General features: G+C 42.5%; 3 protein-coding genes across 3 annotated transcripts; 2 read left to right on the top strand and 1 right to left on the bottom strand.

The window, feature by feature from the left end:
• Nucleotides 1-1,618: 1,618 nt before the first annotated feature.
• fam241a (family with sequence similarity 241 member A) lies at nt 1,619-3,958 on the bottom strand. The gene is made up of 2 exons (XM_041060561.1): nt 3,716-3,958; nt 1,619-2,038 (listed from the first exon to the last, which is right to left on the bottom strand). The coding sequence occupies exons 1-2, from the start codon at nt 3,857-3,859 to the stop codon at nt 1,742-1,744; spliced, it is 441 nt and encodes a 146-aa protein (XP_040916495.1). The 5' UTR covers nt 3,860-3,958; the 3' UTR covers nt 1,619-1,741.
• On the top strand, nt 2,752-8,644 carry lrit3b (leucine-rich repeat, immunoglobulin-like and transmembrane domains 3b). The gene is made up of 7 exons (XM_041060538.1): nt 2,752-3,650; nt 4,525-4,792; nt 5,712-6,086; nt 6,212-6,294; nt 6,589-6,882; nt 6,978-7,037; nt 7,703-8,644. The coding sequence occupies exons 2-7, from the start codon at nt 4,683-4,685 to the stop codon at nt 8,122-8,124; spliced, it is 1,344 nt and encodes a 447-aa protein (XP_040916472.1). The 5' UTR covers nt 2,752-3,650; nt 4,525-4,682; the 3' UTR covers nt 8,125-8,644.
• Nucleotides 8,645-11,689: 3,045 nt separating this feature from the next.
• Nucleotides 11,690-25,775, top strand: LOC121197113 (glutamyl aminopeptidase). Its single transcript, XM_041060530.1, has 20 exons — nt 11,690-12,463; nt 13,855-13,996; nt 14,676-14,810; nt 14,965-15,085; nt 16,786-16,940; nt 18,196-18,309; nt 18,434-18,568; nt 18,745-18,810; nt 18,900-18,965; nt 19,300-19,460; nt 19,911-19,993; nt 20,074-20,210; nt 20,963-21,018; nt 21,111-21,261; nt 22,170-22,243; nt 22,400-22,504; nt 22,776-22,949; nt 23,551-23,691; nt 24,751-24,832; nt 25,045-25,775. The coding sequence occupies exons 1-20, from the start codon at nt 11,796-11,798 to the stop codon at nt 25,189-25,191; spliced, it is 2,913 nt and encodes a 970-aa protein (XP_040916464.1). The 5' UTR covers nt 11,690-11,795; the 3' UTR covers nt 25,192-25,775.
• Nucleotides 25,776-27,012: the final 1,237 nt, after the last annotated feature.

Below are 27,012 nucleotides of genomic sequence, written 5' to 3'. Positions count from 1 at the left end.
AGCATGGCGACAGCGAGCGAGCGAGTGGTCAACATGCTGTGCAGAAAACGTTTGCACTCAGTCGTTAAATAGTAAAATCAGTGAGATGACAACACGTGACCAGTTAACCTGGACACCGGCACATCTGAAGATATGGCAGCAAAATGTACAGTAACAACACAAGAGAGAAATGTTTCATGGTAAAAACTACCTGAGACTGACATTGCAGCTAAAGGTAAAGCCTTATCAGCTGTTTCTCCTCAGAATGAGACTTTGGAGGAAACATGATTCTGCAGATATATTTTTAATGTATGTTTACTCTGTAAAATGTGGACTGCCAGCATTTTACAGCGTCCCTCTTAAGGCAGCTTCAGCAGATTAGGGGTTTTTTCTGTTTATGTTTAGGGTACACACCAAACATGCTTAGGGTTCATAAAAGATGGCGGTCACATGACTTAATAAAGCTCGAGGACAACCTCAGTCAGACACATTGTATGATGATTATCCACCTCCTTCAGCGTTACATTAGGTCCTGTCTGCAGAGTAAAACATTCAGCTTTGGATTTATGTGACTGTGATCAGGGACATGTTTCTCATTTAAAGACCAACAACACCTGAGCCTGAAGAGGTTTTCAGAGGATACTTAGACTCTGGAGGATTTATGAGTATGTTGACAGTCAGATATGATGATTACAGAGAGGCATTTAGTGTTAATTCCACTCAACGACAACAGGCTGACAGGCTCAGACATCTGAGTGACTTAAAAGTTATACAGACAAAAAAAAAACAAAAACCAAAATGGAGCTCTGTGCATAAATAAACATGGTGTATTCCAGTTACTCAGCTGAACAATGGTTTGGTGTAGTTGTGTGCAGCAACCGTGCAAAGGTTCATTGTGTCAGACCATGTTGGGAGTTGCTGTCGCACCGCAGAGACTAACTGGAAGACTATAACATGCTGTTGGCATCCAGTGTAAAAGTTTAGCTGTCTCACTCCACAAGAATTGGCACAAGAATACTCAAACTGAACTGTATCAGCTGAACACAGACACAACTGATGAGAGCTGTGTCCCAGTTCATCAGTTTCTTATCTGTGCAGGAGTGTGACAAATCATTAATTACACACTTTCTGTCCATTCCCTTGTGAAGATGACCTCCACTTGTATCTGTCAGAGATGCACAAAGTAATCATTTTACAGCAAAAAGGTTTCACAAGAACAGGACATCAACTGTTTATCAGCTTTAGTTTCACACGCTTTCTTATGCTTAATTACTGGAGTCATATTACTGCTCTGCTCTGCCACTTCAACAGAACTGTCTGTCAGCAAAGTTTTCTCACCTTTCATACGCACAGAGATGTGAGCACTTCCATTTCCTGAGCCTCTTGGCCTTTAGTTCATACTCTCTGACTCAAACAGAAACAAACTATTTCCGACAACATCTCTGTCTTCCCTTAAGTCATCTGATCAATTGCATTCATGTGAGCTGAGGCAGCAGGGCAGCTCCACTGATTCACTGAGGCGGGAGAAACTGAAGAATCCCGACTGAACAAGCTTTAAACCCTTTTCAGAAACCTGCTAAGTGTCCATCAGCCATTATTACTACCCCCCCCCCCCCCCACCCCCCGCCCCCCGCCCCACCCCTCTCCCAAGCACAGATCCACTGCATATTCCAATCCAAACATCCATTAGAATTAAATGAGTCCTGCATGTGCAAATATTGACCAAAGGAAACAAGCACGCTGCCCTGGTCATCAGCTCTCATTACTTCTGGATGTAGATGATGATGATGCACAGTGTTCCCACCAGGCCCAGGGCCTGAATACCCAGGAACCAGAGCAGCATCCAGAAGAAGACAATCACCACTGGCTCCACTATCTTGTCCCCAAAGTACATCTGGCTGAAGCCCATCCCCCGCAGGCACTTGTTGAGCATCCCAAACAAAGTCCCCATCCTCTCACAGTCATCCAGCTGAGGCTCCCTGGTGGTGGGGTCGTCCAGGTGGGGCCAGTCGACGCTGGGGTCACTGGGCGGTCGAGGCCGGGTCCGGCTGCCATCAGCCTGCAGACACCGGAGTTCTGGTTACAATAACAATCTCTCATACCTGCTATCAGAGATCTGTTAGAAAAGGCTACACAGTCCCCAGCATGTGATTATAATGTGGACACTGACGTAAGCAGTACCAGTCAGACAGTGGTACTAATACTCACTTCCATGTTAGAGCAGTATCTCCCTAGACAATTGCCAGAATGCAGTGTCAGAAGCTGCGTGTCTGTTTCCTCACTGTGTCCCACTACTGTTGTATTTTCACGACACCAATCTGTATCTTCCTCACTGTGGATTTGTTGTTGAAGTGACGTCATTACCTGGGCTTGTTCCATCACTGCTCCTTCAGCACGTAATGTAACTGACTCAGTGGTCTCACGGCTCCCTGTAATCCCATTCGCTGCATAATGATTTACTTCCTTGCAGAACCAGAAAGCAATCTGAGGCACGCCCCGTCATGTCTATGATTATACACACACCACAGTGGCTCTACTACATTCCACCTGATAACCTTCTGAACAACAGTAAATAAGAAACTGCTACAGGCAGAAAAAAACAGATTTACCATGGGAAAGCAGTGCACCACAGGCTGCACCCAGATTTGCAAAGAAAAGCATACAGACAGTGGAGAAATGACGATTCATATGTACCACCGTAGACATAGCAGCGAACATACATTAAAAACAGTGACACTGATTTAAACAACAAAAACAGTCAGTCAGTGATTGTGTGGACAACACCTTGTTAATCTGAAGCGATAGAAAACTAGTGCCTTTAATTACAGTGTAAATTCTAAATCCTAATACAACTTGCAAAATGGTTGTACAATGACACACCTGGGAAGTCTAGTAGATGATCCTAATAAATTATCCAATAATATAACATAATAATAATAATAATAATAATAACAATAATAATAATAACTAACATTCACCCCCCGTTGTGATAGACCTTTGGCCTCCAATGATAAAGCTCTATTGCTGTAGGTGTTGGGAGCTGTCAGTAGTTAACCGTTTCATTTCCCTGTGAACAAACTAAATCTGATAATACACCGCCCTTTACCTACCTTCCTGTTTTGTTAAAGCTGGCAAATTATTGCTGAACTCAGGATTAGACCTGTCACATGTCACACCATGTTCTCTCTTGTGGCACCGAACTAGCACTGAAAAAGCGTCCGATTTAAAGTTGTTGTGCTGGTCCATAGTGTGTGCAGCCTACTGTATCATACTGTATGTATAACACAAGGAAGCTCCTAACCACTGATATTAACCATGCATCTACTTATCTATGGGGCTCATATATATATATCCCGACTTGAATAACTGATTCTGTTAATGCTTCATAAACACAAGTCATATTCTATAAGGACTGTATCGCTTACCTTTGGAAAGAACCATTGAAGTGTCTGATTTTTGAATGAAGTTTGGCTCACGGGCTGGTGTTTTTAGGGCTTTTTACACAGGAGCTAAACTGGATAACTGAAACCCGTTCAAACTGCGGTTGTGTGTAAACTGAAACTGACGAGCGTTATTATTATCATAGGACCTCACTGAGCTTAGCTCCGACACAGCGAAACCCCCCCTCCAGAGTCCTGGTCCAGGACTGTCCCGTGTGTTACGACAACAAGGTTAGCATGAAATCTAATAAAGGGCTACAGCTAGCACGTTGATGTCACGTTACTTTTTGCTTTACCTGGTGGTGTAAAGTGGTCTGCCTTGTACCATGGACCGGTGGGGCACTGTGCCTGCCTCCTCTTTGGTTTGCTGGCGGACGCTCCTCAAATTCACGTCGATGAAAGACGTACTGGTCGTTTACACGCGGCGTCGCAGCGGACATTTTTTTTACACCTGTCCGCTAACAGCAACTTTCAGGAACCAAAACATGCGAGCGGAGTGACTGATAGCTGAATCCCAATGTCCGCCCGCCGATGGCGCGTGCCCGATAAATTCGCGAGCGCTCAGCAGCATCACCCAATCGCAGAGCTGCAATGCCTGCAGGCGCACCCTACAGGCTGGGATAGGAAGTACAACAATACTGTTTAGGTACGCAACCCATTCAGATGGTAATCTTTGCTTTACCAATTAATATTTTACACAGAAAATAAGATAACCACCTTGTAAAATACAATGCATTATTAGATATTAAACTGCTCAACAGTACTGCACAATAGTGTAACACTGAAAGGGCCTATTTTCTGCATATTGTGTACTTGTACTTGGTACATTTTGCCGAATAATACTTCAGGACTTTTACTTGTCAGAAAATGCAATGCATGACTTTTAATTGCAAAAAAAAAAATAAAAAAAATTAAATTGTGGTGCTGCTACTTTGATTTAAGGGTTAACACTAGTGTTAACTTTCAGCACTACTCAAAATAATATTAAACAACTCTGTGATGTAGGCTATACGTGTTCCGGGTTATGGTGGAGGTGTCACATTGTCCTCAAGCGCCCAAAAAATGCCTGGGCTGGCTCTGATGTTGTGATTTGTTATTCTGACAGTGAGGCATGGGATTACAAGCTGCTTGTAAGCAGCGTAATCCCAGCTAATCTGGGATTCAGTTTCACTCTGCGCTGTGGACACAGCCTCGGACTGGAGGAGCACTGGGAGTATGGAGATACAAATGGCCTTCCTGGGTACGGGGTTCGTCTGCTGAAGGATGTATCTGCTGGTCCTTGTTCACATCCTGCAGTCCTCTCTGTTGGCAGTCCAAAGCTGTCCAGCTTCATGTGCCTGCACGTACGGGAACAGTGGAGCAGCAGAGCTCAGGTGGAGTGAGGCTGACTTCATTCTCATCTCTGTGTGTTTCTGTGTTCAAGTGAGGTGTTTTTCCATGAGCGTTAACTCATTACAGCCCATTTTATGATAAGAGTTGTCATATTATTGAAGCTCTGTTTGAACCAACACGGTGATGCTGATGGAACAAACGCTAGAACCAAATCTGTCAAATGATGTTAGTAAATCACTGAATAGCTTCATGTATTGCAAAAAGAAGGTGGACTCATACTGTCTGTCTCGTGCATATTAGTTGACATTGTGGATAATGGTTGTCTGTATGCACAGGAACAGGACTGCAGTAATCTTGGTTGCAAACCGAACTTAGTGCAGGCTGACAAAAAAAAAGTGTATCAGTGCTGACAATGACAGGTGTTGAACAGTGAGCGGGTTTATAACATAACATCATATACTGTTGATTATGGATGAAAAGTTTTCCATAAACAGTAAGATTACAATAACAAATTCACATTTACTTACTGAAGATCATCTCTTGGAATAATTAGAGACCTTTACAATATTTCATTATAATTTATAAATAAATTAAAAATAACTGAAAATGATCAACTTTCTGATACTGTTTCTAGCTTTAATATTATAATTCTCATTTTCTGGTCACTTTCATTCAAAGACAGCTCTCTCGCTGTACTCCCTAAAAAAATATATAAAGTCCAACCCACAGAGGAACAGCTAAAGCTCTGTGGCCCACCCCAACATCCATTTAAAAGGAGAAATGTGTGATGAAATAGGGGAAAAGGGAGATTGGCAACTGATGTAAATGATGCTGGTTTCAAACAAATTTGTGTGGGAGCTTTGTTTGCCATCTTTGTTTGTGAATGATAAACAGAAAATACAGGTCTGTGTATTTATCAGTCCCTAACTTAAGCATTAACAGGTTTGTGTTTAACATCAGGTTGGTGCAGTGCAGTGACCCTGGAATCGCAGTTGTTCCAATCAATGTCCCAGCGGACACAGTCAAACTGCGCCTAGAGAAGACCTTGATCTCCAGAGTGCCCCGGGCAGCTTTTTACAACCTGTCCCAGCTGCAGTTCCTGTCCCTGGCCTACAACTCCATCACGTCTGTCCACCCCAGCAGCTTTGTCAACCTGAAGGCCCTGAGAGAGCTGCGTCTGGATGGGAACCTCCTCACATCCTTCCCCTGGGAGGGGCTCAGGGACATGCCCCGACTCCAGACTCTGTGTCTCCACAACAACCGTCTGTCCAGCCTTCCAGCCCACGCTGCACTCTTCCTTCACAACATCACTTACCTCGACCTTTCCAGCAACAGGTGGGTCCACATACAGACAGCCTACTGGTGTACGTTCAACTGTCCTGTCCTTCTCTCCTTGTTTCTTTTCCTTTCCTTGTCCCTTCTCCTCTTCTCACTCGTCTTTATTTTCCTTTTCTCGTCAGGCTGACCATTTTACCTGCCGAGCTGCTGGACCTTTGGTTTCCTCTGCCAGGACAACTGGGACCAGCACAAAGACGGATTTTGGGTACAGTATGTTTTGCCGTCAGATGTAGATCAGCAAAGACAGCAAGACATTCAATGTCTTTCAGGGTGAAAGAGCTTTAACACTGTACAGTACAACATGCACTTTAAGCAGTTCAAAACAGAGATGGACCCAACTGCTCCCTCAAGATAATGTTCCATGGGTGACTTCTTTTCTCCATTTCAACTATTTTAAACAACACTGCGTAACAATAGCACTGGGGTGTTTCCACCCAGTTTGTAACACACATCAAACTTGACAATGTTGCTAACAAGTCAAATTGCCCTGGATACCCAGGTCTCCATGACAACCCTTGGTTGTGCGACTGCCAAATCTCCATGGTGATGTCCTTGTCTATGTCCCTGGGGAGTCCTGTAGTTCTCATGGACCAGTTGTTGATGTGCAGCAGGTCTCTGGGTCAGTCAGGGATGCTGCTGACCCAGGCTGAGCTGTCCCGCTGTATGAGGCCCTCAGTCCAACCTGCAGCCACCAGAGTCATCTCTCCACTGGGCAGTAATGTAATCCTCCGCTGTGACGCCACTGGTTACCCGACGCCAACCCTGACTTGGATCAAAACCTCAGGCTACGCTGGTAAGAAAACCCAGGGTTGCTCTCTGATGATCAAGCGATGTGACTAACATCTGAGGGAACAATCAAGTCATGTTGTGATTTTGTTCTCTGTACAGATTGTTGCCAGCAACACATCCTTGAGAACTCTGAACAGTTGCCGAGGAATTTGGAGAGCTGTAAGTGGTGCTGTTTTGTCTCTTTCAAGATACAGACTGGTGACAAATTAAAGGAAACACCTGAATAAATGAGTGGAGAAACATAATGAAATCAGATGCTTCCACACAGCTACACTACATGGTACAGTTAACATCCAGTCCTTCTCTGTGGTGTGCATGAAAATGCTGAGCAGGTCCAGTTGATTCTGAAGGGAGGGGTGTTATAGTAGGATCACAGTTCATGGTCGTGATGGCCATGGTCAGATGAGTCGTTCTTCACATTCCATATTCTCCACAAGTGGGTGAGTGCATTTGTTTAGGTTAACAAATAGATGCGGACAAACTAAAATCATTCAGAAATGAGGATTATCCTTCATTTCCACTTGTTTGATTTAGTTGCTTATTTGACAGGGGTAATACAAATAAAACACAGGCAACCATATCTGTTACATACAGATAAACGATGCAACAGATGTAATCTATACAGGGTGTCCAGCTGAATCTGGATTAGCAGTCCCTGTCCCTGCTTAAGCCTTTAAGTCTGGGTTAAAACAGGAAAACAAATGAGGAGATAAAACAGAATTGGAAGAAAAACACCTATGTGTAATAGTGTGTGTGTATGCATGGATCTTTGTTGTTGTTTGGGTTGGTTGTATAAAACAGTAAGACTGATTTTTGTATTCCAGTTATGCAGGAATCTCCTCGCGTCGGGGTTCGCTGGTCCATAATCAGCCTGAACGGGTTGTCATACAAGGACGCTGGTGAATATCGCTGCCAGGCACGGAACATGGCAGGAATATCCGAAGCCCCGATTAAACTGAAGGTTGTGGGCATCTCAAGACTGTCCCGCCTTCCGAAGAAGAAGCCCCAAAAGACTCCGCCTAAATCGTTATCAAAATCGAGGAAGCCAAATCAGAATCCATCCACTATCGACACCCCCTCAGTGAAGGAGAATCAGATCTTCCAAAACATCACACCGAAAGACCCAGATGCAAAGAGACAGGCCCAGACACCCATCAGGTCCACACCCGAGTCCTCAGACAACTCTACAACTGCTCTTTTGTTGGAAACACTTATGAAATATAATGAAGATGGTCAGGGTCAGTGACTTGGTCGACCTTCACACTGGATTGGAAATAAAATGTAATTGTTTTAGATCCTGAGGCTCATTCTTCTCTGTAGAATAATGCCCAGTTTGTTGATGAGCTATCGTGTTGATTTAACTTGTCAGTAAAAATAAAAAATGTGTGATACATGGAAACTTAGATGCAGCGTCAGTGATGTACCCAGGTCCACCCTGCAGGATAAACACCCCCCACCTCCACCCCCCATGTTCCAGAACTCTTTCAAGTAGTTTATAAAATCAAAGCATAAAATAGGGTATTTATTTTGGACCATAACCACTCTGATCTGATGCCTGACACCAAAAGGTCTCTCTCATGAAGCCATACTTCCGAGCCAGGCCTGGGCTACGCATTCATTTTCCCACTTCGGTGTGAAAGTTGAAGCCCTGGGTCCGGTATTTCACAATGACACAGATGTTTTCATAATCGCAGGCACCAGAGACAGAGGAGGAGGAGGAACTGTGTTTACTAATTTGGCTTCCAAATAAGCGGTGTGAGAAAATAGAGCAGGGAGAAAGCCTCTGTTTTCCAGGAATACAGTCTCAATGGAACTAAAAATGCAGGGCAGACTGGTACAACACAGACGAGAGGGAGAGATGAGTTGTTCAGCCCTCAAGTTATTACTTAGATTGTGCTGTTGAAAAAGTGTTCAGTGCTGCCTCCAGGTAATTGAGTTTGAGAACACTGGTTTCCAGTTTCCCACTGTTACTGGAGTCATTACTAGAGAGGTTGTCTAATGTGTTTTGCCATATTCTTACTCTCTCTGATCCAGGCTGTGTGAGAGAGGGGCTGACTAGTTTAAAAGTAACATGACCAGTAGGTGGTACCAGTAGATACAATATATTAACTCACTGTGTCAGCTGGACTCTATGTATACTACTCCCTCTGTGTATGATGCTTGAGTAAAAAGGCGTGTAAAGGCACAGGTGACAGTAAGACATCTAATGTCTTATTTTAAGATTATGTCACATTACATTATGCCTGTAAGCTGAAGTATAAAAAAACACATATTTTAGAAACAACAAGGAGGAACAAGCTCAAAGTGACAATAACAGTTGTGATTAATTTTGTGTGGAAACATTGCAACAGTGTCATAAGTAAACTACTGTTTTGTTTTTTTTTTGTTTTTTTTTTTAACCCGAGTTCATGTCTTTACAAGACAGTAACTGCTATTACTATGTTACCGTGGATTAGCTGGTACTGCCCCCAAGTGGTTTGGAGAACTGTATCATGGAGTCTTGCACAATCATTTTATGTTTTTTTTTCTTGGATATATTTAAGTCCTAACTTTGGAGGCACACTTGGAAGTGTATTATTGTATAATGGCACTGATTACATTGATGCATCTGAACATATCAGAATAAGTTTGAACAAAGTGTTTTGAGAGTCATTTAATACATTTAATGCTCTGCAATGCTTCATTGCATTAAGAAGCCCCAACAAGTTTGGTAACTCGATCACACTTCATTTGCCTGACCGAGTCACCAAACTTGGGGGTGCCAAAAAAGAGCTCAACACAGCTCTACTGGCAGTTGGTACAAAGAGACTGAATGTGATTTTGATTTGAACACACCCGATGCTGGTGAAGGGTTAGTGGGAGTGTAAATGACTCCAACACAGGATGTGATTTGTCTCTCAGTACGATACTCACCAAGCTCATAAGGATGGATGAAATGTCTGAACAGGCAGAGCAACAAGATATGTTATTATTTGTCTATTTGTCAAGATCTTGAGTTTAGTTTTATTAAGTAGTTAAGTTAGTCACCTTTGTGTTGCTATTGTCCGGTTACTGTACTGTAACTACGGTCCAGCTGAGTTGTAATTCATTGCCTTGCCTTCTGTTCACTTTCTGTTCAGCTCAAATCAACGTAAGAGCTGAACAGAAAGTGAACCGAAGGCAAGACATCTGACAAGTTCTTCTGTCAGATGTTCAGAAGGAGTCAGAAACCCAGAGAGGGTCCAGATACAGGGTCCTGACATGTTGAATACAAGGAACCCCTTTCTCTAGAGGGAAGTGTCTAAATGAGAGTGTGTGGGAATTGTGTCCCTCTCATGTACAAGTTTAGTGAGGTCGAGGACAAAGGACCATTAACATTTATGAGTGTCTTATCTCTGTGAAACCGGTGGAAACAATAAAGATACAACACGAGGAGGAAGCTCAGGGTCAGGTTGTTGCATAAGCTGATCTCCCGAAACTGATTTGAACCTTTAGCTTCTGTAGAAACAAATCACCCTGAGAAGCTGCAATGGTCAGATGTTGGACAGAACTAACTATTGGACCTAAAATGTACAGTTTGTGCTGAGGGTGGCACTCATTGTGAATCACCTTCACAGTCACCTGATCTCAACACCTAAGGGATATTTTGGAGCGACGCATTATAGACAGCGCTCTCCAATACCATCATCAAAGCACCAAATGAGGGAACATGTTTTAGAGGCTTGTGGAGGAACAACACTTTACTACAATCGGTACAGTTCCCCATCTCATACTGCTTTGTAATAGGGTCAGATTAGTACTGTTTACCTTATGGCCGAGGAGATGGAGGGTCACATGATGCTGCTTTGCAGAGTTGTGAAATCCTTCCTCAGAGTATCATAAACGTAAACTGCCGTTCAAGAAAAGCAAACTAAAAGTGAAAAAAACAGACATATGTGAAATTGGGGGGGTCCATTGGGCTTTTGCTTCTGGAACCAGACGTGCCCGAAAAACCTCACAGATTGTAAAGGGTTCATCCTCTGGGAAGCATCAACCGTTGCTGTTAATGTTATGGCAGCCCATCTATTAGAGTTTCATGTTGGAAAAGGATTTTCCACATGAACTGTCACGATCCTCTTGCCAATAAGTGTTGAAATATCTTCCTTTGGACCTACTTCGTTGGACCAACAGCCACCTGACTGAACAACCAGCATCGTCATCCTCAGGTCCTGCTGCTACTGGAAAAAGAAGAAAAAAATGAATATTTCTACATAGTTAATCCTGCAAGTGTGGTGCAACACAATATGACCATTGTTTTGCTTTTCTGTTCACACATCTCTCTGTTGCAATCACTACAATGTTGACCAAAGAGCAAATGTAACAGCAGGCACAGTCGTGTCCAAACAGTAGACCCCTCCCCCCTGTGTATCCACTGTCAGCCGGACAGATCTCATTGCATCCGACTCACTTTGAAATTTAAAACACTCTGACAGGGATTCAGACCAAACACACACACAAAGTGATTCACTAAATTTTAAGGTTACTTGCAGACACTGAGTTCATGCTCTGTTGACATGCATATGCACAGAGAACAACATGCAGCAGTTTTTGAAGCACAGTGCACATCAAGTTAAAGTTAAACTGTTGATTTACAGGCAGATTGTGAATGTTTAACAGGAAGAGGCGTGTTAACAGCTCTGAGGACAGAATAAATCTCTCTGTCCATGTGTGAGATTCTCTACGCTGCCTGACAGATTCCCTCTCCTCACTTCTCCTCCTCTTTCTTCTCTCCACCCCACAAGCACCACAGTGGGAAGCTTGGGATTAGCTCACACAGTTAATATACTATAATACTGTAGGAGCCAAAGCCTGCAGCTCTGACTTTAGGTCAGCTTTAGAACATTTTACCCGAATAAAGTGATTTTAGTCTGGTGAAATATCTTAGGTTTGGACGCCACCATGGTTGACAGCATGGACATGGAGAAGCAACAGAAGCGGTACTGCATCCGTGGTAAGCATGTAGTCATTATATGTGTGACAGTGGTGGTTTGCTCCTTGGCAGTGGGCCTTGGGGTGGGCCTCTCCAGGTCAGGCACCACCACCACCACCACCACCACCGCCGCCACAACCACCACCGCCACTCCCTCTACACCAGCCCCCACAGCAGAGCCTACCCAGCCCCCTCTGCCTGGCAGAGGACCATGCACGCCTTCCACTGACTCCAGTGGGGACTGGAGGAATTTCCGTCTGCCCAGCTACGTGAAGCCGGTCCACTATGATCTGGATCTGGAGCCGGACCTCGTCGAGGACACGTACACAGGCACCGTGGAAGTCCACGTGGAAGTCAGCAAGCCCACCCGCCATCTGTGGCTCCATATCAGGGAGACGTTTGTCAGCGCCATGCCCAGGCTGAGGATGGTGAACAGCCAGGGGGGCCTGAGGGAGATCCCAGTGAAAAGTTGTTTTGAATACGAACCTCAGGAGTATGTGGTGGTGGAGGCCACGGAGGAGCTGCCAGTCACTGAGCCGGGAGAGGTGTACGTGCTCGGCCTGGACTTCCAGGGCTGGCTTAACGGCTCTGTGGTGGGATTCTACAGGGTCATCTACACCGAGGAGGGGGTCACCAAGTAAGTTCAGATTTTATTCTGTCATAAACAATATACACATAACACACACATTCTCACAGACAAAACAAAGGGAAAACAAAGTGGCAAGTGGACAGAAGACAGGAAACCCTGGAGTATTGACGAAGACAAAGTTGTTAAAATGTCCTTAAAATTGACACTTTTAAATGATTCTTTCCAAGGATAAGACTGAAAACAGTGATTTAAAGACCTTTCAAAGGGATTTATTACTATATGTTGAGATTAATTATCTTCACTTGACAGTGACAGTTACAGTAACGATGACAACCTAAATGAGGGGTCCAACAACTGAGGGGACAGCAAAAGACCGTTCAGTTACACAAACTTAAAGAGCATGCAGTCCAAACAAAGCTTTCTAAAACAGAGTTAAAATTCTAAAACTCATGAGCACCAGTGACGAAAGAAAGAAGAGTAAAGAAGAGAGGTATATTAATAGTCTGGCTGCAGCATTGTATGCTAGCTGCAGACACACATGAATGACAAATGAGGTCGAATCCCACTCTCTCCAGATTTTCCCTCTCTTTCTCTCTTTGATCTCTATTTCCATTTTATTTGACTGAAATCAGGACAAACAAAGTCTGAGCAAAGTTCAGATAATATTTATAAAAAGCTACAATCAGGCCCAGGTTGCTCTGCAAGGCCAGTTGATGATTCTGTTTGAACCAGACCCGGTTTCACTGTGATCAGAGACATTAAAGTCATGGTCGCCTTGTGCACATAAGAACACTGGAGTCAGTCCATCTGTAGCTGGAAATGACAGCACAGCATTTTTTTTTCTAGCTGTGTTTAAAGCCCAAATAAATAGTTTCTGTGTACACTTACTAATGTGCAATCATTAACCTCCAGTCAACCTACTGATAAATCATTCTAATGACCATCTAAGTTAGTTTATATGCTCCTGGTGTGTTTCTCCCTTTTTTTTTTTTTGCTCAGTTATGTTTTGGTTGGATGTCCAGAATCTAGCTTTTCAGTAACAAACACTCGTCAGCAGTAGGGTCACTGTCTGGGCTCGGCTTGTATTCATGTCAGTTGCAATGGATTCCAATGGTGACACATGTTTAGATCAGAGCATCCGCAGAAACTTTTCAACCTGTTCCAGAGATATAATCCGGTAAACACTGCCCTGGTCAAGTGTGTTGGGTCTGCACTGTTTCATTCGTAATGACGGGAAGATTCTTTTCCTGGTAAAGACGTTCTCTGGCATCAGGCTCAGTCAGGTGGAACTACATGATACAGAACACCAGGGGTGGTCTCAATCAGTAATGACAAACTTGCATCTGGAAGTGTTTAACTTTGTTGCAAAGTGACAGACATAATTATGCAGTTGGTCCAAAACGCTTTCTGCAATCATTCGTCCTTTATTTGATCATCAGAAAGATTGCTGCAACTGATCACGAGCCAACAGATGCCCGCAAGTCATTTCCCTGCTTCGATGAACCCAACAAGAAGGCCACGTACAACATCTCCATCATTCATGATGCTGCCTATGGAGCTCTGTCCAACATGCCGCCTGAGGTAGGAGTCAAAGTCAGCAATGCTACTCAGTGTGTCTGGATCACATTGAAGGGTTTGGGATTTTGGACATGCAGTGTCAGTGAGGCAGCAGTGAACTCTTTCTCTGCGTTGCAGGAGTGTTACAGATTTCTAGTTTTATCTCTGATCAGTTTATAGTTATAGAGTTACAGCTACTTTAATCTGCCACTCAGACAGTTATCAATTTTGCCAAATGTCTATCAAAATGTCCTCCGTCCATGAAAATGGTCTATCACAGCAGATGTTTAAATTTTTTACCTCTTTTAACATTTTTATCAAGTTAACAAAAGTTAACAGACAAATCCTCCAACTTCCCACTCCACTAACAACTGCTAATAATTACTGCTTTGAATTCTTTGAATATACAGAGTCACTGTGGCAGGAAAACGGTTTGTAATCCTGTTGAACTGGACTGAGGTGGACTGAGTACAACTTCTCAAACTTTTCCCATGGTTGAGATGAAAAAACAAAAAAAAACAAAAAACAAAACAAGCAAAAAAAGAAAAAAAAAAAAGAAACCGGGCTGAGAGTGAACACTTTGAATACCAAAAAGCGGAGGAATCAATCTTGTTCCTCTGTTGTTGGGCCAGGGGATCCACCCAGCTCTACAGGCTGAGTGACATCCACATTAACCCATTAACCTTTTGGTCTGTCTCTCCAGGGCACCCCTCAGCAATTGCCTGGCAATAAACTGAAGACCTCCTTCCAGAAGTCCATTCCAATGAGTACCTATTTGGTATGTTTTGCTGTGCACCAGTTTGACTATGTGGAAAGACTCTCTGCTCGAGGAATTCCTGTGAGTTCACCATTGTTTGTCACTATCAGTGCCGTCACTTTACAAAAAGCATTGCTGAAAAGATTTGAAAAGAACTTGTACAAATACACAGTCAGACGCATCCCAGTACACACTCTCACACTTGTGTGTGTTTTGTTTTTCTCTCCCTTTGCAGCTGAGAATCTACGCCCAGCCAAGTCAGCTGAGTACAGCAGAGTATGCAGCGAACACAACCAAGGTTATCTTTGATTACTTTGAGGAATATTTCAACATGACATACTCCATCTCCAAACTAGGTACGTTTAGACAAACTCATGTTATCACTACACACCGAGCAGGGCATACCAACCTAATCCTGTGGTTCACACACTGTTATTCTGTTATATACTATGTTAACAATGTCGGATTTACAGTGCTTACATTTAAATGATTTTGTCTATGTTTCACCTTAGTTGTCACAGTGCGGTTTTACTCCAGGGTGCTATTCCAGATAAAACTGCAAGACAATCCCAGACAATCCCTGTACTCAGCTATACTGAAAATACTCAGCAACATTAATTTTAGGTGATAAGGAGGTGATGAGGAGGTGATAAAGTTCACTTGAAGTGACATAGATAGATAGATAGATAGATAGATAGATAGATAGATAGATAGATAGTGAAGATCTTAAGAAGTGTAAAGCTGAATCCCTGAAATGAAACAGACAGTCATCAGCATACAAATAAATATGACTCTTCAGTATTTTGGACGATAACGGGATCATGGTGCTCAGTCAGTGATCCTAATGATGAGTAAGGCTGAACGATAAGCTGCGCTTTGTTGCAGTGCTCCTAACTGACCCAGGATCTGCTCCCTACCTGCCGAGCTCACCAATCAGAAGCGGCGTTGCTGCTCGTGCACAGGTGACGCTAACGCAATCAGTATAACCTGCTGCACCTGCTGCTTCATTAGTGAAATGGCTTCAGCTGGAGCAGAAGCGGAGTTACGGGATTTAATCCCCAATAATAAAAAACAGCCCGTCGGTCATTTGGGAGTATTTCGGGTTTGAGGCTGCAGACGTGCACCAGAAACAGGTACTGTGCAAAACCTGTCGCGCTAAAGCTGCAACATCCAGCGGAAACACAACCAATTTATACCGTCACCTGAAAAATCACCGCAGATATTTGCATGACGAAAAAGTTTCGGTGAAAAGTCTCGCTAAAATAGAAAGATAACTGCCGTTGGTCAAAGACTTCATAGAATGTACATGCATGTTTCTTAAATACATTTGAAATCAATTCTTAACGTTAGTTTTCATTCTTGCATTCGAGTAATGGCATTTAATCTTTTAATGGCATGATGTAATTTGCTGTCATGTCTGTAAATGTTACTGTACATTGTGAATATTGCAATATCTGCCAGAAAAATCGAAATGAGAAATCGTTCAGCCCCAATGATGAGGCAGCCAGTAAAGGTGAAAGAATAAAACCCTGTCAAGAACCTCCAGTAAATAAATTTAGCCTGTCAGAGCCATGGTAGGCTGAAGTAGCAATATCTGGAAGGCCTCTGTGACTGTGTATGCATTAATCACTTGCCTGCAGCCCAGAGTGTGTAAATAAAACCAGATGGAACCACTTAACATGATCTGTGTTAATATGGGGCTCAGTAATTTGCAAAAAACTCAGTGGGTCTTTAATATTTTTCACAGTATTGAAGTTATACAGTACTGACGTCCCAGTTAATTATGACCAATAGTAACTGTTCAAGGTGAAGCAAAAACCAGCATGTAAGAATAAAATCAAAGGTACTTTAATTTTGAGTATTTAATAAAACTAATTTAGGAATCTCCTCTGGGTCTGAGTTAGGCCCAGTCCAACTTTGATGGCAATGTTGCCGGTAGTTATCAAGATACAGTCAGTCAGTATCTCACTGTTTAACAAGAACCAATAATGCAGTAATGCCATAAAACTATGATAAGTGCTTACTTCAGTGGGCTCTCTGTGCTGTCTTGGTCCAGATAAGATAGCCATCCCTGACTTTGGGACTGGTGCCATGGAGAACTGGGGCCTCATCACCTACAGGGAGACCAATCTGCTGTACGATGAGAGCCAGTCTTCCTCCTACAACAAGCAGCGAGTGGCCAGTGTTATCGCCCATGAGCTAGTTCACCAGGTACCACTCGCTAGTTACTTATTATTTTCTCTGTTTAGTTTGTTTGTGTAATGGAACCGTGTGACACGTGGATGTCTTGTAGTAGCATGACATGTATGACCCTTTTTCACTTTATGTGGCATATATCTGGAATAGAAGTACTGTAGTTTTTATGGTTATTTAAACATTGGAGATGTGGGACTTGATAGAATTAAGAATTTAGACCATCTATCTAAGTAAGCTTCTACAATATATATCTATGACCGGCAAGAGAAATGACAGGTCTATTGTTTTGTAATGTCGGACATATTCTAAGATACTTCTAATTTCATCCAGGGGTGGAAAAGCTCGCTCAGACCAGTTAATTTGTATCCGGATAAACTGATAAAATTTGTGAGCATGTGAAGAAGAAGCAATGGAAACTCAGAGATGATCCCAACATAAAGCAAGCTGTTATCAGTTTTATTTCAGTGCTGCAATTCAGCCACGTGATGGGGAAAAACCAGATGAGCTCACTATTCTTTTGACAGTGCTGTAATGGCTTTTATCTTTATTTCACACACCAGCGGTGGAACGTTCACAAAAAGAGTTCAGAGTTCAGAATTGTAAAAGTTTAAAAATCCTTTATGTGATATTGTTCAAGCTTTTTATGGATGCCTGATCTGGGAACAGCCATCTGAGATATCAGCTGATGGGTGATAAGATACTTTGAGGCAGTCAATAAAGTTTTATGAAGTTTAAAGTTATGGGAATCAGGGATCAGGAGATTATTATGTTCAAATAGACTTGTGGGAGACTGTATAGAGTTAAATACTGTGTACACACACACAGTTTATTCTGTCAGGTTTGTTATAATTTGATTTATTTCTAATTCAGTCTAATTGAAAGACTGTAATCATCCACAGCGTGGCAATGAAAAATGCTTATTTGTTTGGTGAACTGAAAGAATTTTGTCTTGCAAAATCTAGTAGTATTACCATTGTTACTTCAATTTCAGGAACAAAACATTCAGATAAAGGCAGAGACACAAATAGTAGCTCAGGCATATTTAAATAGTACATTTAGAGTGGCTGCATTGAAGGAATGGGAGAGCATCACCACGGAATAAACACTTGCTGATGCCTGTGAGTCCAGGACTTCAGGCAGTCACTGACTGAGTTGTGCAACATGTTTGATTGTGATGGACTACAGTAAATTTTGTCAGCGATTTTTAGATTTTTGCCTCGGTCGACTGACTCTTTAGTGAGGTTAAACCCCTTGTTTCCCCTTGTTCCAGTGGTTTGGGAACATTGTGACCATGGACTGGTGGGATGACCTCTGGCTTAATGAGGGCTTTGCCAGTTTCTTTGAGTACATTGGTGTGGAGGAAGCTGAGCCTGCCTGGGGCATGGTGAGTTCTGCTTTAAAGGCCCAACAAAGTGGCACCAAAAATATTAGTCACACTGACAGTGGACCAGTCATTTTGGGGACTTCAGTACTCTGAAATTTGCCTTGTGTCCTCCTGTTGCGTTCAGCGAGACATCATGATCATCAGCGATGTGCTTCCTGTAATGGTGGACGATGCCCTCCTGTCCTCTCACCCAATCATCGTGAACGTGTCGACCCCAGCAGAGATCACCTCTGTGTTTGACGCCATCTCATACAGCAAGGTACGACTGTACCTGAAAACCTCACTCAATTAGGGTTTCAGTGTAAAGTTCAGAAAATCTTGCTTCCCATGGGAACTGCAAGAAATTTGTTACATTATCAACAATATACAGACAGAAAATGTATCATCATGCAACAAAGTACTATTTGTAATGGAAATTATCCAAACTTTTTCCAGGGAGCGTCCATTCTCAGGATGCTGGAGGACTGGATGGGTAAAGATTTGTTCAGAGATGGCTGTCGAGTAAGTCAGACACTGTTGCAGCGATTGATGGTTGTTAAAGTTTCAAGTGCTCCAACAGCTGTTTTTTTTTCTTTTTCTCCTTTCACCAGAAATATTTGAAAGACTACCACTTCAAGAACGCCAAGACAGCCAACTTCTGGGCATCTCTTGCTGATGTACGTTTTAACTTTCTCACTTTTATCCTCAGTTTCTCTGCAAGTCCAGATTAATAACCAGTTATCAAAGGAAAGTTTAATGTTTCTTGAAAGAATGTCTAGTACTTCTAAACAGTTTCTCCAGCTTTAGCGTAGGTTGTCAAACATGGTCAGTGAACACAGGTTGTGGTCTTGGTCCTTGTCCTTGGGCCCATTGTCTCATAATGTCATAGAGGTGTATACAGTCACTCTCAGTCTCACAAAACAAACCGGCATGTTTCCGAAAAGGTTCCTTCAAGCTTTGTCTGTGAATTTTTCTGACCATTAGCCAATTTCCTCCCTCTCTGTACCCTAGGTGAGTGGGCTGCCAGTTGCAGAGGTGATGGACACATGGACCAATCAGATGGGTTATCCTGTGCTAGACCTGTCTGTCTCTGAGACGAATGCCATACTGAGACAGAAGCGTTTCCTCCTGGATCCTAAAGCTAATGCCACTCAGCCCCCTTCACCTCTTGAGTAAGCGATGCATAGACATTTGTGTCTTGTTGGATACCTCTTGAAAGTGTTAGAATTTGATTGTTGTCTCAGGACAACAGGTCCTGATCCTCTCACCTGGCCATATGTCTGTTACAAAATGGAGTCATTAAAGCTGCAGTAGTCAGTATTTTTTTATATTAAGAGTGGGTCAAATGACTACGTGCAATGTGGAAGTTGGCCCATCATGGGCTACCTTCCCATCACCAAAAATCAGACAGTCACAGATAAGCTGGATTGATAGTGGATGCACAAGCTTAGCAGGAACCCTGCTGTACACTACAGGTGATTCATAGGATGGATATAGTTACATCCAGATAACTTAACATTGTTTTACTGTGTCTTGTTACTGAATAAGAGACTACAGCCATGCATTCACTGTGACAATGGTCATTCATTCAAACTGAAACATCGACTGTGTTTCTGTCGCAGGTACAAGTGGACAGTTCCAGTGAAATGGCACTCTGTGCAAAGCGACAAGAATATGTTTGCTATGTTTGACAAGAGCAGCACAGGTAGTATGCTCATCTGTCAAGTATGTCCATTTATAAATGTCCATTTTCACATGCACGCTAAAGACTGCGTCGATTTTCAGAGCACGTCGTCAGTAACTACTCGCCCTCAGAGGACGGCCTGCTGAAAGTTAACAATGATCACATTGGATTCTACAGAGTCAACCACGATGACCACATGTGGAACGCTATCACTCAACAGCTTCAAAGCAACCACACGGTAACGCTGTCCTCAGAGATGTGTAGACACTAACCCAGCACACCTTCATGTTTAGTTTGTTTTGTTTTCACAGTATTATATTCAGATTTTGAGTATAAAGTTAAAGTGCTTTGAGATTTTAGGAGAGTAGTTTGCTGAAACAACCACATGTAATCAAACCCATCCAAACTAATTTGGACTTATTTTAAATTCCTATTTTCTGTAAATACTGTCTATACTGTTTATTTTTACCATTAGAGGTTTATGTTTGGAGGCTGAGTGCCTGTGTATTGCTGCTGTGATAGCGAAATTTCCCAGCTTGGGATGAATAAAGTATTTCTATTCTATTCTATTCTAATTATAACTCACAAAACTTTGACGATGATTTTATTTTATTTATTTATTTTATTTTTATTTTTATTTTACTTTTTCTCATAAATTACTACTTCATTCTGCTAATATTACAAATGTTCTTGTAACATTCCACCTTTTCCTCAAAACATTTTTACTTATAGATATTAAAACTTTGTTCTCAATAACTTCATTTCTTATATACTGTATATTTAAATGACATATATATATATGTATATTTAAATGACATAATATATAATTTTTTTTATTTTTTTTTATTTTTTTTACCTTGGATGCTCACTTCTTAGGAACACGGAGAACTGAGTCGAAAATTATAAACAACCAATACTGTACACTTTCTTTTCTTGACTTTTCTTACTGTTATGTTAATCCTGTCTGACTCCCGTTTCTTTCTCAAACAGGAGTTTGACGCAGCTGATCGGACCAGCTACATTGATGATGTTTTCGCCCTTGCTAGGTGAGATTTCCACCAAAAACATACACTGAATGAACGTTCATGTCACCAATCACATGCAGAGATTAGAAATCCTGTTTCATTTCCCTGTTCAGGGCAGACATTATAGATTATGGGAATGCCTTCAATCTTACCAAGTACCTGGCGAATGAGACTGACTACATAGTCTGGGACCGTGTGGCCTCATCCATTGCCTATGTCCGAGACATGCTGATAGGCAATGCTTCGCTCTACCAAAAGTTTCAGGTAAGCAGCCTGTTAATCCCTCCATGTCTTTAGCACGTTTTCAGGTTGATCTATGATGTAAATTTTCAACCAACCACCTCAACACAAATATAATTTATTGCATTTTATGTAACATTTTAATTTAAATCAAGAATCAAATCAAAGATACTATGATGTAGCTGCTGATAAAAAGTGAACTGCACTAAGAATTTAAAGCAGAAAACATCTGTGTTGGATACAACCAAATAATATGCACAACCTATTAACTATTTCTGAAGTTCCGGTTAGATTTTAGACACTTATTAGACTATTATCATTATTTACATGAGAATGCTTGGGGGGGGGGGGGAGGACATTTGAATCTGGGTCTTTCTGTCCTTCACCTTAACAGAGGTCAGCTGCTTTAATTTGGAGAATTATGCAACCTGAAAGAAAAGCTGAGAGACTATTTGTTTGTCTTGGAAGTCCTGTCTCCACTCGGCTTTCAGCAAAGTCAAAGAGACAAGATGGTATCACCCCTGTTCTGTCCTCGCTCTGCTGGTTAACAGTCAGATCACAAGCCTCTCCACATTTTAAAGAAGTAACACTTTGCTCTGCTGAATCATTCAAGAGTGATCTTTTATTTATCTTCCTCTCATCAAATTACACCTTACGGAATTTAGTGCAACATTGCTGTTACAAGCTGGGACAGGCTGTTAGCATCGGCCTCTGGAGTTATTTCCAAAATAGGGAACAAGCCAGACACTCAGTTTTCAAGCTGCTGGTATTATCATTTGGACAAGTGACTGCTGAGCCAAAACCCATTACCTATGAACACGTACTGTGCAACAAAACTTCTTTTCCTTTCAGAAAGATGAAGTGGGCCTGTAAGGTTTCTGTATAATTTCCTTGTGGTTTTTTTTAACCATTTTCTTGTTTCTTTTTTCTAGAAACTCTTCCGTGATCATGTTAAAGCAATCTCAACAAAACTTGGATGGGATGACGTGGGAACACAGACAGAGAGGTAGTGTAGGAGCAGTGTGAAAAAGAAACACCTCACATCTTTACCTGGTCTCCTTTCCAGTTTGCTATCAAACAAAAGTCAGCCTCATTCTTTTAATCTGAACCATGCACTAATTTATCAACCAGTGTAAAATGGGTGTTTGCGTGTGTTTGGCAGGTTACTGAGGGAGACCGTGCTTAGTATCGCTTGTCAGATGGGAGATCAGGAGGCTCTGAACGAAGCCTCCCGTATTTTTGACCGCTGGATTGATGGAAGTCTCAGGTATCACACTAAACATGTCTGTGGTCAGTTCCATACGTCACTGACAGACAACGGTCTTTCTAAATGTATTTTAATCATTCATGTACACATCCAGCAGAATGAACATCGACTACATGACATCAAAATACATTTTTTTATTTTATATTTTGGATTCTGACCTGATCCAGACCTGACGTGTTCCACTGATGCTTTTTACAATTTTCTGCTTTGAACCCAATTTCTATGAAGATATATTTCTATAGACAAATGTCTTTGACCTTTTGACCTGCAGCAGTGTAGCAGTCAACCTGAGGCTGCTGGTCTATCAGTATGGAATGAAGAACTCAGGCACTGAAGCGAAGTGGAACACGATGTTCCAGAGGTACAAAGACACTTCTCTGGCTCAAGAGAAGGACAAGCTGCTGTATGGACTGGCTTCTGTGGACAACGTCGACCTTCTGTACAAGTAATTAAAACGTCTTATCTTTACAAAATGGCTGAACAGATAACCTAACCTTGTTTTAGCAGATACATCGTATATAAAGAAATTATTATTTATGTATTTTATTTTGTCAGACAAGCGTGACATAAGGATTTGGTCTGCTGTCTGTCTCACTGCTCACTAGATCTTGACAGTGATATAGCTACTTTGTTGTTTGCCAACTGACAAGTGGACAACTAAGACGAGCTTTAGCAGTTTTGCTGTTGTTCAACTGAAGACTTAAAAGAAAAGAAATCTGGACTGGTTCCAATATCCGCTCTAATTCCTCACGTAGGAACTGCTCCACACCGTCCTGTTGCACTTTGGGATGCTGAGATCTTTACATACGGTAAATTAGGTCAGAGCTGAAGCAGGAAGTGGTTTGGGTCCGATCTCTCTGACCGCTCATGTTTCTTGTCCACTCTCACCTACTTTTAGTGATTGCAAAAATGGGTGCGGGACACTCCTCCATATTGTAGCACTGCTTTTTGTTTTAGTCTGATACTATGACTGGATCTGGTTGTAAAATCTCACCCAGTGCAGTTTTAAAATCCTGACGAGAGAAAACCTTTCTCCGGCCCAACAGGCTCCTGGAGGCCACTAAGGATGAGAGTGTCGTGAGGAGCCAGGATTTGTTCACCGTGGTGCGATACGTGTCCTACAACCCTCTGGGACAGAATATGGCCTGGGACTGGACCACGCTAAACTGGGACTATCTGGTCAACAGGTCGGTGCAACAAGGCAACAACCACAGCTGACTGCAATAATCTGAGGCATTTACCGAGCGAGCAAGCAAGCAAGCAAGCAAGCATACCCACCCCCCAAATTATACTTTAAGCTTCTTTTTGGCCCCCTTTTATTATACCAGAGCTGTAAGCACAACTTCTGACACGTTATCCATGTAGTGGTCATCTTAATGGGCTACAAGTTCCTAGATCACCTTGCATGCAAAGTATCTTAGCTTTGAGTTGTGCTCCACTGAATTAAATTAAAGTCCAGGAGGCAGAGAAATGTTGAATGAGGTTTTAACTGAATATGTAGTTACATCTCAAACCCCATATGAAGGGGATTAACACTAATAGTCAGTAATAGACATAGTCAGCTGGACAAAACCAAAAGAGAGAGCCAAAAGCCTCCACGAAGGGCCCGAGAGAGTAGAGGGAGGTGAGGAGTGGGTTCAAATATCGCACTCAGTCTAACACTCAACAACTAAAAGAAGCACACATTGATGTTATTAAGTGTGACGTCCATCTCTGACGTCCATCGCACATAAATCTGCTTAGAAATGAGAGAAAAGACACTGAGAAAAATAGCAGATAAGTGTGTCTATACCAAATACAAATATGTGCTTCTACTTGCCTCAGGGTGTATTCAGTGGATGATTACTGTGTGGTAGCTCGAACAGTAACGTGTATACCACAGCAGCATGTGACAGATGATAAAGGTTAAAGCTGTTCAGGAGATAAAATGACACAACTCTTTCAACATAGGCCCCAAACAGGGAAGCAGTTCTTGATAAGAAAGGACAAAAGGCAGAGCAGTGCCTCATAAACTGTGTTGTTCAGTACAGTTAGATAAAACCATTTCCTGCTTTGAAATAGCATCATGCTTTGAAGTTGATGGTAAACACACTGACATAATGTGACCTGTCGTGTAAAGAAAAGCTGTCAGTTCATTGAAACTGAAGAATAAAAAAACACTTCATTTTTTTTTTTCAACTACAGTCAAACATACCTTCAAACACTCGCTGTATTTTTGTCATGTGATGAGATTTCTTTCCCCACAGGTACACCATCAACGACAGGAACCTTGGGCGTCTGCTCAATCGAATCAGCACCACCTACAACACAGAGCTCCAGCTGTGGAAGGTTAGCGCTGACCTTTATCTGTTATTACCTAAATGATCTGGGCTCCATACACAGATCACTTCGGTTGAATTCACTGCCTGTGCTCTGTGCTGCACTGATGAACGTGGGGAAGAGCATTGTGATACAAAGGGTTGGATTCAGAAGGATTTTTGATACTCCACTGTGAAAAGTTCAGGTTTCTTGTAACACATCACTCCTTGCTGGTTTTGTAGATGGAGCACTTCTTCAGTCTGACACCAGACGCTGGTGCCGGGGAGATGCCCAGGCAGCAGGCGCTGGAGACGGTGAGGAACAACATCGAGTGGATCAGGAGCAACGGGAATGAGATTGGAGCGTGGCTGGAGAACAGCGTGGTCTAAAACACTTCAGGGATACAGGCACACTGTAACTGTGAAGAACTGGAGGACCCACAGGGCCCCTCTTACTGTAGATAAGGGTGAATTTGGGTTGAGACTGATCTGTTTAGTGAAAGTCTCATTTTGCAGGCAGCAGGATGTGAAGGTCTTTTCCTGAGTGTCCAAAACAGTCATGTAGAACATTATACAAAATAAGGCAGGGGTTGCAAAAAGGTTGAGTTCCAGACTATTTGATGTAAATTAGCTCTGATGGTTATTGATACTCATACACTCCACTGCAGTGTAATGCATTTTTTACTGCAGTGTCCTCCCATCATGTAGCTAGGAAGGTATCAGCTGCCAGATTTTATTTATCCCTGAAGCTTTTTCCTCACTAGTTTTACTAACAATCATTTCTGACGAAGCATGTTTATACGACCGGTTCTCTTCTCCGTACTTGAAACATTTAAAATTTCTTCATTATTATTATTATTATTTTTGTAAAACTTTAACTTATAAAGAAAATCTGAATTATTTTGTTCTCAACAAGTCACAAATGCAAATATTTGTATGATATGCAGTTTTGAATGGAATTAAAATGACTTTAAATCCCAGGTGTTTGAATCGTCATGATCACAGAAACTCTGGCTTGTGAAACAGTCCCATATTTTTGGTGAGTGTTTGCTAGTGAGTGTTTCTGCTAGTTTGTGCTGCCCCTTCACTGACAGTGCGGAGAGTGTTGCCCTGAAGGCGACCTCCTCTCTGCTTGCACCATCATTAGTGGCTCTCTCTGGCAGGGTTGTGTGTTTTCCAGGTTTGTTAGAGTATCAGTTCCTGCTCTGCTTCACTCCCCTGTGCATTACTCACGCATCGCTATTCAACAAATCAGGGGTTCATCCGCTTCCTGGCTGGACAGGTTTATTCTGCTGCCAACTTCTACTAGTGTGCTGCATCTTATCGAGGCATAGGGCAAGAGCTCTGTCCTGCACAGACATCCACCTGGTGGTGTTTGTGGCGGCATTCACGGCTGGTCGTGACAGCTTTGAGGGTGTCTGGGTGTCTGTGTACGGAGACCCCAACTGTTGCCTCTTTCCTCACTAGGATCTCTAGACGGTCCTGGATGGTCTCTCAGACCTGCCTTTTGGGCCCTTGATGTTGTGGGGCTTTCTTGTTTTGTTTTCCTTTTCTTTCCTCTTTCTCTCGGTGTGTGCATGTGTGGGTGTGTGTGTCTTTGGTGTGGGTGTGTCTTACAGGTTGTGGATTCCTAGGCAGCTCCTCCCTTCTCCCTCCTCTGGCTCTGACTGATTGCGCACACCTCTACGAGGGAGAGTCCAGAAATCCCTCTTCCGCCCTGTCTTTTTCTTTCATTCCCCTGTTTATTTTGAACTATATAAATAAATTGGTTAAACTGTTCGACATGTCTCCTGTCTGCTTTTGGGTCCAGGTCTTGAACTTTGACTCTGCATAACACTTGAAGCAGGTGAGCCTGGACCTTATATCAGTGAAGCTGGTGATCATCAGCCAGGAGAGTGGGTGGTCTTTGTGCCTTATTGGTGCACCCCCGCCCCCCCCCCCCCAACTTTTTTACTAGCAAGTACTGTGGCCACATGACCAAACCCATTGTTTCAGTCTTTAGTCATTACTTCCTTTAGTCTTTTTTTCTGTTTCAGAATCTTTAGAGAACAAAGACTAATGACTTTTCCTCTTGTGCCTTTGGCTGTCTTTAAGAACAGGATGTTATTATGAGACGAGCACTTGAAGGACACGGTCCATACACAGAAACATTTATGTTGTCAGTTTGTTATTGAAGTAAATGGAACACAAACAGTAACTACAGTGTCACAG

This window comes from Toxotes jaculatrix, chromosome 17 (assembly GCF_017976425.1).
Source record: "Toxotes jaculatrix isolate fToxJac2 chromosome 17, fToxJac2.pri, whole genome shotgun sequence".
NCBI classification, from domain to species: Eukaryota; Metazoa; Chordata; class Actinopteri; family Toxotidae; genus Toxotes; species Toxotes jaculatrix.
The sequence above is the reverse complement of the archived record's forward strand: the minus strand, read 5'-3'. Positions and strand labels throughout refer to the sequence as shown.

What these genes read in the sequence shown, in the direction of transcription:
- fam241a (XM_041060561.1), bottom strand. Translation starts at nt 3,859, where the DNA reads ATGTCCGCTGCGACGCCGCGTGTAAACGACCAGTACGTCTTTCATCGA. An exon ending in AGACCACTTTACACCACCAG is followed by an intron (nt 2,039 to 3,715) that starts GTAAAGCAAAAA and finishes CGGTGTCTGCAG; the next exon opens with GCTGATGGCAGCCGGACCCG.
- lrit3b (XM_041060538.1), top strand. Translation starts at nt 4,683, where the DNA reads ATGTATCTGCTGGTCCTTGTTCACATCCTGCAGTCCTCTCTGTTGGCA. An exon ending in CTCGACCTTTCCAGCAACAG is followed by an intron (nt 6,087 to 6,211) that starts GTGGGTCCACAT and finishes TTTTCTCGTCAG; the next exon opens with GCTGACCATTTTACCTGCCG. An exon ending in GCCGAGGAATTTGGAGAGCT is followed by an intron (nt 7,038 to 7,702) that starts GTAAGTGGTGCT and finishes TTTGTATTCCAG; the next exon opens with TTATGCAGGAATCTCCTCGC.
- LOC121197113 (XM_041060530.1), top strand. Translation starts at nt 11,796, where the DNA reads ATGGTTGACAGCATGGACATGGAGAAGCAACAGAAGCGGTACTGCATC. An exon ending in TCTGGGCATCTCTTGCTGAT is followed by an intron (nt 18,966 to 19,299) that starts GTACGTTTTAAC and finishes TCTGTACCCTAG; the next exon opens with GTGAGTGGGCTGCCAGTTGC. An exon ending in GATGTTTTCGCCCTTGCTAG is followed by an intron (nt 21,019 to 21,110) that starts GTGAGATTTCCA and finishes TTCCCTGTTCAG; the next exon opens with GGCAGACATTATAGATTATG.